Source organism: Stenella coeruleoalba (genome assembly GCF_951394435.1).
Source record: "Stenella coeruleoalba genome assembly, chromosome: 8".
In the NCBI taxonomy this organism is placed as follows: domain Eukaryota; kingdom Metazoa; phylum Chordata; class Mammalia; order Artiodactyla; family Delphinidae; genus Stenella; species Stenella coeruleoalba.
Genome location: NC_137154.1, coordinates 38,187,708 through 38,200,669, shown reverse-complemented (window position 1 = coordinate 38,200,669; position 12,962 = coordinate 38,187,708). Strand labels below are relative to the sequence as shown.

Here is a 12,962-nt window from a genome sequence, read left to right as displayed (position 1 = left end):
GCTCTGAGCTGCAGCCTCATACTATCTCTCACAAGCTTCCACCTCAGACCGTTCAGACCCTCAACGTCTGGGGCCAGCACCTCTCCAGCTGCCAGCTGACTGGCTCACTCTCAGCCCATCTTTTTTTAAAATGTAAATTGCTCCCCTTCTCAAAACCCTTCGATGGCTCCCCACTGCCCAGAGGACACAGTCCATCCTTCTTGGTAGGCTCAGGGCCTCCATGACCTGTTTCTGTGGAACTGCCCAGGCTGGTGGCTGTTATGGTCTCTGTCACAACCTGTGCTTTCACATCTCTGAACCGTTGCTTATGTTGATCTCTCACCCTGGAATGTCCTTCCCTGATATTTCCACCCAGCAAAATCCTTCTTACCCTTCAAAAACCTAGCTCAAGCCTTCTTGATCCTCCCTCCACAGTTAGAACTGAGAACTCCTTTCTGTACATTCCTGCTTTCCTGCTTTCCTCTACTCAGCAGTTATTTCACTGGAACTTGTATTACAGTTCCTTGTGTTGCTAGTGTCTGTCCATCTCCCCCAATTAAGCCACAAGTTAGTTGAGGAAAGGAAGTAGATATTCATTTCCACATTCTGCATGGTGCCCGGCCAGTGGCAGGAGCTTATAAATGTTGCTGAATGAATCAAAAAGCGGGTGAGCGATAACAGGCATCTGATGCCGGCACTGGGACTAGCTGGCATTTCCTGTCCTATCCTAGCAATCACACTCTGTTGAACCTATCTGGCTACCTGACAGCCTCCCCCATCAGACTGTAAGCAACTAGGTGGCAGCAACCAGTCTGTCTTGCTTATACGTGTACCCCTATCCGCTAGCACAGAGCCATACACAGTGTATTTGTGTAAATATTTGCTGAGACAAGTGAGTGGCGTGTCTATTTGATTCCCAGGAACACCGAGCATCAGCCTCCCTGAGCCCCCCAGGATAAGAGGGGGAGGTCCTCCTGTCTCAGAACAATCCATCCCAGGTTTCCCTGAAGACAGAGGTCCCCGGGGTGGCCCACAGGAGCTGGACCCAGTACACTTACTGGTGGTACATCCGCAACACATCGTAGAGATAGTCCTTTTCTGCATCATTTTCAATCAGAAAATCCACCTGGAAAACCCAAAGGCAGAATTACAACTCCAGGCCCAGCACCCCGATAGCAGATCCCAGGGAAGGGGAGGCCCCTGCTGGGGGACCTCCTCCACATCTCCTCAGGGTTGTGAGAAGAGGAAGGAAGCCAGAGCCAGGGTGGCCCCCTGACTCCAACACATCAGACTGTGCAGACCACCCCGACGTGGCCCCAGGAGTACCTCTAAGCATCCGATGTGGTCAGGCTGAGCCTCGTCCCCAGGTGGAGTGATGCGTGTGCACACAGGGATGCACACGCATATCATACACGTGAACCCCCATGTGACAGCAATGCACCCCCATGGCAGCCATGCTGCCGATCACCTCCATGGCTATGTCACCTGTGTCCAGTGTGGCAACACCAATGTCAGCTCCCCACTCTGGAAGAAGCCCACTGTCTTACCTGATGGTGGCTGTAGTGCCAGATAGCTGCTATCAGAAAGGATTTAGGCCACTCGCTCATAGAGCACATCCCACCGGCCGGGAGCGCCCTACCACTGGATTCTTCCTTGTCCAGTCCTGGCCTAAGCTGGGTCGGCCCTGACTTCTGGTCAGTCCTTCCCCTTCCCATGCCCCTGTATGCCTCCCCCGCCACCCCAAGGGGAGAATCGGGTTACATTATTTCAACTTCACTGACGTCAACGGCTGGGAGTCCAAGGTCAGGGTCAAGAGCTGTTTCATTAGCACCTCAGTCCCAGGGGAGCTGGTGGGCCAGGAGCCCCAGATTCCACTCCCTGGGACAGCTCAGTGTGAATCTCTGTGCACTATATCCTTAGCTCTCTCTTCAGCCCAGGACTGAGTAAGAGGGCAGGGTGGAGGCTCGAGGGGTCCTTGGGTCCCTCCCTCCTCCAGCCTCCAGGCCCAACAGCATGGTCCAGGGCCTCAGCCCACAGAGGGAGAAGCTGCTGCTGGAAGCTGGAAGCTCCCACCTGATTGGTCCTCAGAGGAGGGCCAGGGCATCTTTGCCTTTTTCTACGGGCATCTTAAGGACTCTGGAAGGTTGGGGGAAATCTGTCTGTCCCAACACAGAGAGGACGTACTGGACCCAGCCTTTGGGATTTCTGGACTGAACAGGAGGGGTACAGAATACAGATTTCTTGTCTCCACCTAGCTGTACCCCCGTCCCTCTGGAATTAGGCTGAGCATTTCATTAAAGATGAGAATAACCTAGGAGGCTTGCCCTGCACTCACTGACTCACAGTTGGGCTTCAGCAGCTACAGAAGTTTATATCCCCCCTGCTCCAAGAAGGGTACTGCTGCTTTCTCCTACTTCACTGCCCCTCTCCTCCAGGCCAGGGGCTCCCAGCCAGCCAGAGATGGGGGACAGAAGCATCAGCTACAGTGGGTGGTACCGAACCTTAGGTGGTAGCCCGGGCTTTTACACACACCACAGAAGTGGGTACCTCCAAAAGCTCATCTCTACGAGGGGCCAGCCTGGACTCTCTCTCCCTGCTCTGCCTGGGCCTGCAAGAGAGGGGTGGGGAACAGCGTCAAGATGGGCCTGGGCTGCCCACATGCGGCTGTGGAAGAGGAGTCTGAGCAGAGGAAAATTCTGAATTTCCCTAGGATCAGGGGCCAGAAATATTTAAATAAGTTGGATCATAACACTTGAGTACTTAATAGCTTCTCATTGTACTCAAAACAAAATTCAGATCCAAATTCTTTACCTTAACTTATCAAAGCCCAACTTCAGCTCCTGACTGGTTGCATGGGCCTCCTTTCAGTGCTTCCCACGGGCCACACTCGCTCTAGCCTCAGGGCCATCGCATGTGCTGCTTTCTCTGCCTGGACTGCTTCCCCTCTTCCCTGCATGGCTGGCCTCCTCCCCAGGGAGGTCTCCCTGCTCACCTACCTAAACAGAACGCACCCCCACACCCCAGAGATGCTTCAATTCCTTCACTGTAACAGTCACAATTTGTAATGAAAGACTTGCTTTTTTGTGAATTGCTCTGTTTCCTTCATCAGACAGAAAACCCCATGAGAGAAAGATGAGGTCTGTGTGTTCCAAATCTCTTGTGACTAACGCATAGTAAGTGGTCAATAAATAAGCATCAAATGGATTTGTCCATCCCCCTGCCTCCTGGTACGTCCACAATCAGATGGGAGAAAGGGAATCGCTGGAACAGAAGGGGAAGGGAAATAATATTTGCATCATGGGGTGGCACCAGGAGCTTTTCTGGGCTTTATTCCATTTGTTTATCTCACCAGCCCTACAAGGCCGATGTTCTCACACCATTTTGCAGATGAGGAAACTGAAGACCAGAGAGGTTAAGCCATCTCACTCAAGGTCCCACAGCTAATAAGAGACAGAGCTAAGATTTGAACCTTGGTCTATCTGATTCCAAAGCCTATGCTCTTCCTGCTGGCACCACTGCGTGGGTGAGTCAGGCCTTCCAGAGGAAAAAATTCCAGGGCCTCCTTAGGCCAAAATTTCAAATGCTTTGCTCTCAGGAGGATCTCCCTTATCTCTAATCCCCACCACTCTCCTCTGTACTATTAAGAAAACCCTTTGGGTTTGGTTCATAACAAGAAAGAAAACACAACATCTTTTGGGTGACTCTTGGAACCGCAGATGTTCTGTTTTCTAAGGAAGCATAAAAATCCCATCTGCTTTGATTGCAGTGAGGAGAGCCCAACCAAAGGGCTTCTAGCTCAATTCCAGCCATGGGTGGTGACATAAGACAAAGTAGAGGAGAGAGAAATCTCTTATTCACTGAGGCCTTAAGACTGAAGCTCTCTCCCACCCCTCCTTGCAGAAATGCCTCCTGCTGCATCATTAAATGTAGGAAGTGAGGCACTGTTCCTGGTAGACAGCATTTAGGCACTGGGTGGAGAGCGGGAATGGAAGACAAAGGCAATTTCCAATGTTAAAGTCTAGGGTTCTGATTTTCTGCCCTCCTGGGCCAAGCATAGAACGCCTGGAGATGCTCTTTGTGGAAAAAGTCTATTCCTGGGGGTCCCAGGTTCCTGGTCCTTGTGGGCAGCCCTCCAATGCTGACCACTGCATCCAGAGGCCCCACTGAGAAACCACGTCCTACCAGTCTCCTTCTGAGGCAGCCCACAAAGTTCAGCTCCTTAGCCTGATGTCCATCCACTCTCACCGCTTAGGTCACTCCCATCCTGGCCTTCAGTTCTGCCCTTACCTGCTCCTCCAGGGTCATCTCCTTGGGGATCTCCATCATTCCCCAAGTGGGACTCAGGCTGCAGCTGAACAGACCCTTCCCCCAACATATCGGAACCTTCCCATCCTCACTCAGAATGTTTCATCGACCCCCAGAAATTCAACTCATCCATTTAAAAAATTATCCACACACCATTATATCTGGGAAAACATACCCGGTTTCTGTAGAATGCTCTTTAAGTACAAATGTAAGTGATAAATCAAAATGGTGGTACTCTGGTGACCCTGACCATTCTCCACCGGGGAATGTCTCCAGAGAGACTCAGGGATAACAGCACTGCTTTGTTCTCTGACCACACCCGAGTGAAAACACACAGTCACACCTCAGCCTCTGGGCTTTAAAAGGAACCGAGAAAGACAACTGAGAAGCATGGAACTTTCTCTAGAAGCCCAAACATGCAGTAACCTCACCACTGTAATTCAAATTTCACTTTTTAAATATTTTAAAAATGTATATGGTATCCCCTCCTCCTGGAATCTGGGTTCAAGCAAACTCCCCAGGGGGGTCTGCCCAGCACCAGTCCAAGGATCAGCTTCAGTGAACCCTGCCCTTGGGCCCTTTGTACCATTCTCCTGAAACCTTGAGCTCAGGTACCTGTAACCCACCTGGCACCAAGTAGGTCTTCAACAGCACCGTGCCATGCACACGGGTGCACAGTGCTCAGCGTGTCTGCTGAATGACGAGTGAACTCCTTTAGCCTTAGACTAGAGCCTTCCTTCCTTCCTCTCCGCCCAGTCCAGTCACCTTCCCATGGCTTCTTAGTACACAGCCTCCTGGATCTGGCTCCTCTCAGCTCAGTTCCCGCTGCTCACAAAGAGTAGGTCCCAGACCCAAGCAAGAGGGATTGCCCTCCCTCCTCCCACCTGACCCCTGCCTTCATTTAAGGGGAGTCCAAGCCCCCTCTTCTAGAGTCTTTCCTGACCGTGCCCAGCCCAGAGCCTCCTCACGGGCCTCCCAGCCCAAGGCCCTTCTTGCCCGGCTCCCTCATTCAGTACAGACTCTGCTTACAGACTGGCCATTATGTCTGAAGAACTTTACTTGCATTATCTTTAACCTCCCAACAACCCTCTAAGTGGATGGATATTATTATCCCCATTAGACAGATGAGGAAATCGAGGCTCAGAGAAGTGGGAGAGATGAGATGCCTGCTGGCTCCAAAACCCCTGCTTGTTTTCTAACTCCCACATGATATCCACTTACCAGACAGAACTTTCTTGTTTGCATTTGTCCAATACACATTTACTGAGCACCTACTGTGTGCAAGACCATGTCTTCTTTCTATAGCTAGATTTAGAAAGCTTTTCCTTTTCTTGGATCCCCCTTGATGCTGGGCACAGAAGTCCCAATGAGGCCACTATCTACAAAAAACTGTATGGGGGTCTCCTTATCACATCAATCCCCCATTCCCACCCAACTTGTGTCTGGTCCCCTCCATCCAGCATGGGCATTCTCTGACAGATGCTCAGCTGGCTCAGTGTTATTGGCCTGCATGGTGTGGTGCGGAGGTGCATCTCCCCCCTCATAAGGTTCAGGCCCCGTGTCTGGGGCAGTGGAGGCAAATTCTGGCTTTGGCCTTGAGCCCTCTCCAGCCTCATCTCCCTGCCTTCCTGCATATGGACTGGCCTTTCAGAACAGCCACACAGCGGAAGCACACAACCTTCAGCTTATGCAAATTCAACTCCATGCATGCACCCGGCCAAAGATGGAGAAAGAGAGCAAGAAGCGAGTTAAATAATGCATGTTGTTCCACTGGGTGACATTTGCCCTCCTGGGGCTGTGGTGGGGATTACATGAATGAATGTATATAAAGTACTTAGGACAGTGCCCAGGACTCCAAAATTTCAAGGGCTCTAAAATGTGTGCTGGATCTCTTCCTTTTTGCCTCCAGACCCACAACCCAGTCTCCTCCACCCAGTTTTATGTCCCAGGAAGCTTTGCACGGGCCCCCTGCCCTCTGCTTCCTGCTGTGTTCAGCCAGGGGGTGGTGAGAGGGCCTGGGGAGAAAGGGAGTGGGGTTCTGATTCCCCGGCTCCCTCCACGCTGGACCACCACGAGGCAGGTGCCTCCAGCTGAGGCTGCAGCGTCTGACTGGGCGCCTCTCTCGCAGCCATGCTCTCCCTTGCTCTGGAACCCCCTTCCGTTGCCCCTTCAGGAGCCCCTGGCCTCCAGCTGCTGCTCCTGCCAGGCTGTGTTACCACGCCTTGTCAGCTCAGCCATCCCTGCCCTTCCCCTTATGCAGTCCCTTCATAAAACGCTTCAGTTTCCCATTCGGATGAGCCACCTGCTTCCTACTGCGACCATGGCTGGTGTGAAACCTTAGCTATTAGTACTGGTGGTACCAGCAGTTCTTCTCTGGAGCTCTTCCTCCACCTGCAAGTCTCCTCAAATACCAGCTCTCCTCGGTCAAGCCTTTCCTCAGGCTCCGCCACAAAGCCTGTCCTGTCATTCTCTGTGCACAGGATGGCACTTTGTCCCCACCTCTGCCACGGGACTCACCAAGCTGTGTCGGACTTCCTTTCTTCACCTGACTGTCTCTCACTAATCTGTATCTGGTCCCGACACAGGCCTAGGGGAAGGTGGGGAGTGAGGCCACAAGTCCCTTCCCCATCTGAGTCTGCACATCTCTGTGCTTCAGTTTCCTCATCTGTAAAATGGGGATAAAAGTATCTCATAAGACTTCATCATTCTATGAGAGATTAAAAATTGTTTTTTTTAATTATTCATTGAGTTAATAGTTGTTGAATACTTAGAACAGTGCCTGGAAAGTAGCAAGTTCTAAGTGTTTGTTAATTAAACTAAGTAAGAATAAATGAACACAAATTCCATGTTCTCAGCAGCTGGCAGAGAGTGGACCCTCCATAAATGTTGCTGGGGTGAATGGATCTAGCTCTGCTTCTGCCCAGGCCTTCACATTGTGCATCCCAGATAGTACTGGATTTATCTGACCCATGTTTTATTGTCCTTCATCTTTTCAAGAGACTCGTTTCATGCTACCTAGTTGGTAGCATCTGACCCAGTGCTGGGCACAGCCAATCACTCCCTCCTTCTGCTGGTTCTCCTGCCTTCCTTGCTGTTTCTTCTCCTCTTCCTCTCCTTTACAGATTGGGGTGCTCCGGGCTCTGTTCTGGGTCTTCTTTCCATCTACACTGTGTCCCTAAGTGACCTCATCAGTCTCTGGGGTTTAAGTACCATCTATTCTCCGGGGATTCACTGAGGCTTAGCCTAGCACAGACCTCTCCCCTGATTTTCACACTCCTACAGCTACTGGCCTTCTTTTTTTAAAAATATATATATATAGATATATTTTTTTAAACATCTTTATTGGAGTATAATTGCTTTACAATGGTGTGTTAGTTTCTGCTTTATAACAAAGTGAATCAGCTATACATATACATATATCCCAATATCTCCTCCCTCTTGCATCTCCCTCCCACCCTCCCTATCCCACTTCTCTAGGTGGTCACAAAGCACCGAGCTGATCTCCCTGTGCTATGTGGCTGCTTCCCACTAGCTATCTATTTTACGTTTGGCAGTGTATATATGTCCATGCCACTCTCTCACTTCGTCCCAGCTTACCCTTCCCCCTCCCTGTGTCCTCAAGTCCATTCTCTACATCTGTGTCTTTATTCATGTCCTGCCCCTAGGTTCTTCAGAACCATCTTTTTTTTTTTTTTTTTTTTAGATTCCATATATATGTGTTAGCATACGGTATTTGTTTTTCTCTTTCTGACTTACTTCACTCTGTATGACAGACTCTAGATCCATCCACCTCACTACAAATAACTCAATTTCGTTTCTTTTTATGGCTGAGTAATATTCCATTGTGTATATGTGCCACTCATCTTTATCCATTCATCTGTCGATGGACACTTAGGTTGCTTCCATGTCCTGGCTATTGTAAATAGTGCTGCAATGAACATTGTGGTACATGACTCTTTTTGAATTATGGTTTTCTCAGGGTATATGCCCAGGAGTGGGACTGCTGGGTCATATGGTAGTTCTGTTTTTAGTTTTTAAAGGAACCTCCATACTGTTCTCCATAGTGGCTGTATCAATTTACATTCCCACCAACAGTGCAAGAGGGCATTCTTAGTCACCTCTGTACTTGGAGATCTAAAAGGCATCTCAAACATAAAACATTCAAAATGGAGCTCTTGGTTTCCACCACCTCCCGCTCTGACCCCACCAACCTGCTCCTCCTCCCAGCTCATAGTCTCACCCTTGATACCTTTTTCTCGACACCCACAGCCAATCCCATCAGCAAAGCCTGTCATGTCTACCTTGAACATGTATCCTCGGTCTGGCTACTCCACCTGGTCCAACGCCCCCCTCCCCTCCCTGTGCCCTGGGCTACTTCAGAAGCCTCCTAAGTGAGGGTCCCTTTTCTACCCTTGGCCCTCTCAGTCTGTTCTCTACCAGCAGTCAGAGCAATTCTTTTAAAATGTAATTCAGTCATGTCACTCCCCAGCTGGCTTCTCTCACTTAGAACAAAACCCCAAATCCTGAGTATGGCCTATCAGGACTCCACCACCCCTCTGATCCACCCCCTAGCACTCTTCATTCCATAATTCTTCTCGGAAACACCATCCTACTTGCTGTTCCTAAAGAAGGCAAGCAAATGCTTGCCTCAGGGCCTTTGTACTTGCTGTTCCCTCTTCCTGGAATGCTCTTCTACATATATCCCCATGGCTCCTTCCCTCATTTCTTTTATGTCTTTCCTCAAATATCACTTCTTCAGAGAGGTTTCCCTGACTATCCTATAAAAAGTACTATCTCGTCACTCTTTATCCCCTCACCCCAGCTTATTTTTTTCATAGCATTCATTACTACTTGGCATTATATGATACTTTCATATATGATACTTTGGTTTACTTGTTAACTGTCTGTCTTCCCCACTAGAAAGTGCTCTCTAAGAGGGCAGAGACTTTGTTTTCTTATTCAGTGGTTAGAGTACTGCCCAGCATATATTAGTAGCTCAGTCAATATTTATTGCATGCATGAATGAATGACTGATTAGCAAATCCCTAGAATGTAGAGGCTCTTTCTGACCTTCTTATTTATTCCCCCAACCTCTTCGGCCAGATTCCTAGCTTTGGGCAGGGTACAGTGTAGATGCCCATAAATGTATGATTGCTGAACAGTCAATAAATACTTTTTGAGCAAATGAGTTACCAAGTTCTTGCAACATGCGGATGCAGTGAGCACAGGGGCAGCCCTCTTTTGAAAAGCTGGTTCTCTCGGGTAGAAGTCTTAGTCTCTGTTGCTCCCTCCCCTCACCTTGGTATCCTGACTCCAAGGCTGTGACCAGGAAGGACATGCAAGTACTGCTGGTCTGCTGGTGGCCTTGGGGAAACTGCACAAGCCCAACAGTCCCTGCTCAGTGGCATGGAGACTGTTGGCTCATCCAACAGGATGCTCTGCAGGTATCAGCTGGGAACAGTGTGGTCATTTACCAAATGGTTACCAAATGACCAGAGAAGCCAGTGTTTGAATTCCTATTTAATCCTAACTGTCCTGTGGGGTAAGCACTATGAACCTCAACGCAAAGTTAAGGAAACTAAAGCTCAGCGAGACTGCTTGCCCAAGGTCTCACTGGCAGTGAGTGACAGGATTGAGATTTGACCCCAGTTCTACCTAACTTCAGACAACAGACAACAGTGGACATTTGTTGAGGCTTCACTAAGTAAAAGGGTCTATTTAAGCTTCCTACACATGTGTAGATCTCATCTGGTACTAACAATAAACACACTAGTTAAATATTATTGTTATCCCTATTTAACAAATTGGAGAACTGAGGCACAGAGAGGTTAATAACTTGCTCCAGGTCACACAGCACTTTCCATGACAACACACTACCTTTAAAATGTTACCTCCAATGACTAAGAATTTATTTAGGTTACAAACCATTCCCAAGGGGTGAATTTGCTCTGAAACGCTAAGGAAGGGACATCTTAGAAAGCAGTAAACAGGCAAGGTCTCTCCTCTGCTGCTTCATCTTCTCGCCACAGTTCCTAGATGATCTCCACCCTGGGAGGGGAAGGTTGCTGCTGCCTCCAAAGCAACAGGGCACAAAGTCCAGCCCCGGCCTTGCCCAGCATGCCCTGCCTGCTCACACAGGGGCATTAATAGGTAATGACTTTCGTGATGCGGAAGAGCAGGGCAGTGGAAACACAGAGGCCTGAGGCCCTTTGGAGCCCATGGGGCCTGTGGAAGAGGAATAGGGGCTAACCCAGGGGCTGAGTCAGACACCAGGGACTCCAGATATAATTCTCTCAAAGAGGCAGAGAAAAGTACCCCATGAGGAGAAGACAAAAGAGGACCCGACATTATTTTCAGCCCAGGGGCAGGAAACTGAAATTCAAGCCTGAGTCATCTTGGGGTGGGGGACGGGCAGTTGTGCTCTTTCAACAGTGGGTTGCCTGAAATCTACACTCACCAAACGGCCTCAGCGGCTGAAATTTCTCCCCTCAAGTCCCTTTGCAACAGGATGCACTGGTGAACACTGTCTCACACTCCCCTTGCTATCTGCCAGCCCCCAAACTCCTGCTTGAACTTCCCGTTATCTCTCACCCTTGGGATCCCAAGGCCTCATTTTCAGAAGATTCCACCAGTATGAGCTGCTCTCTCTGTCCCCCCACCAAACCTTGATTCCAACACTCAGCACCCAGTTGTGGGTAGTTATTAGTGTAGGGTCTGCCTCCCACCCACATGACCAGCAATTTGAGGGCACAGGCAGGGTCTGGCACGGAGTGGGTGCTCAAAACATGTTTCTTAAATGGACAACTGACTGTCGGCCCCTAGCCCCAAGCCCCTGGCTTTTAGCCCCTGTGGCCTCCACACAGGCGGGCTCCTTGGGCTCCCCTGGGCCTCTGTGTGGCGAGAGAGGGGCTAAGCAACCTGACCTTGCCTGCCTGACCTCTGCCCCCTCAGGCCTGGGAAGGGGGTTGGCTTGGGCTAAAGACACTGCCCCTCTGGGCAGGCCTCAAGGTACTGTCACCCGTCCCTCAGGCAGGGCCTGTGGGTAGCTCCAGACACCCCTGCCTTTATCCTTGGGCTCTGAGGCATCCTCAGGCCTGGTGGGGTGGTCCACTGGGTCCCTTCAAATGGTCCTCTTTGACCTCAGGGCTTCAGTGACTCCTGCACAGCTCTGGAAACAGTTCTGGAAAGCCTGGGTGAAATCCAGTAGCTTTCCGTGATGGTCTCTGAGGATCCCGGGCCACCAAAGAGGCCCCTCACTGGGACACACCAGGGGAGAGCCCGAAGGCTCTGGCCGACTGCCTGAGCCTCCTCCCTTCCTCCCACTGCCCCCTGGCCAGCCCCAGGTCCTCAGCTACTTCTCAGGCCGCCAGAAATGCCCTTAAGTGGGGAGGGGGCTGCCTGGAGTGCTTCGAACTGGAATTGTGAGGTCAAAAGACAGAAGGAAGCATCCACTTCCCCTCTCTACCAGTCCTCACCTCTCAGACACTACCCCAACCCCTCTCCACACGTTCCAACAGCCCAGAGCTGGAAGCGCCGGGAGGGAGGGGGTTTGCCCACTATGGGCTATCTCAGAGAAGTATCCTGTCTCAGGCCAAGACTGGAAGGAATCCTAACCCCAGAGAAATCCCAAACCTGGAGCGCAGAAAGAGAAAGGACACTTTAAGGAGATCAGTTTAGTGGTTCCTATACCTGAAGTCCCAGTGCATCTCCCTCATTTTACTGGGGATCCCTGCTGGCAACCAAATGACCCTCGGGGTCCCAGCCCACCCAAAGCTCCAGGCCCTGCTGGGAAAGCAAGGGGTGGTGCCGAGGGTGTCCACTTCCCACCCACTCCGCCCCGGACTCCGGGGTCCGGGGCGCTTGAGGGGCCCCTAGCAGCTCTGACCTTGTGACGGAATTCTCGGGCCACCTTCCGGTCCATGGCTGAGCCAGATAGAACCGCTTGCTACACAACTAGCTCCTTCGGGCGCCGGTGCTTGGTTGCCCCGGGCCGGCAGAGGCGGAGACCCTGATAGGCGGGGCCTGGGAGGGAGGGGGCGGGACTTGGGACGGGCGGGGCGGGGCGGGGCCGCGGGGAGGCGGGAGGCCCACGTCCTGAATCGCGTCGTCTCTCAGTGACGCCCTGGAGCAAACGGGCTGGAGTGTGTGTCAGTAATGGTGGCACCAATGGTTGGACCTGAGGCTGGCGCTGCTCTTGGAATGGCTCCCAAACACACGCAGTTGAGGGAAAGGATCTCAGGAAACTGTCTGTCACCCTCTTTCAGGCATCTCACCTTCAGTGTGCATTCCTCTGTGGGTTTTTCCCACTTGGAAGACATCTTCTCTTTGTGAATTCCTTGGTGAACCAGTGGGAGGGAGTGCCCCTTCTTAACTGACTTCCCCTCCCACGTTCCCTAGCTCCCCTCCAATCACACACGCGCACACACACACACACACACACACACACACACACACACACACTGAAGCATAGAAGGGCCTGGCAATGACATCCTGATTTACAGCTGACCTTTACCCAGGGCCCAGGCCCCATCTGGTTCATTTGATTCAATTCAACCAAAGTTTGCTCGACTCCTAGGTCTAGGGCTGGGGTGCAAAGATAATGATGAACCAACCCTGGGACAGACTGAGAGGAAAGAGGGGGCCAGGAGAGGGGTGATAAAAACAGACGTGAATGGAAA

At 51.0% G+C, this 12,962-nt stretch overlaps 1 protein-coding gene across 6 annotated transcripts in view; it reads right to left on the bottom strand.

Moving 5' to 3' along the window:
* USH1C (USH1 protein network component harmonin) overlaps positions 1-12,272 on the bottom strand; it is a gene marked incomplete at its 3' end in the record, with an annotated part of 52,435 nt that extends 40,163 nt beyond the window's left edge. For all 6 annotated transcript variants that reach the window (XM_079928074.1, XM_079928076.1, XM_079928075.1 and 3 more), the window contains exons 1-2: positions 12,170-12,272; positions 1,038-1,105 (exon numbers count right to left, since the gene is read on the bottom strand). In XM_079928074.1, coding sequence (XP_079784200.1) covers positions 1,038-1,105; positions 12,170-12,205 — 104 coding nt within the window. In that variant the 5' untranslated portion in view covers positions 12,206-12,272. The remainder of the gene's footprint in view (positions 1-1,037; positions 1,106-12,169) is intronic.
* Positions 12,273-12,962: the final 690 nt, after the last annotated feature.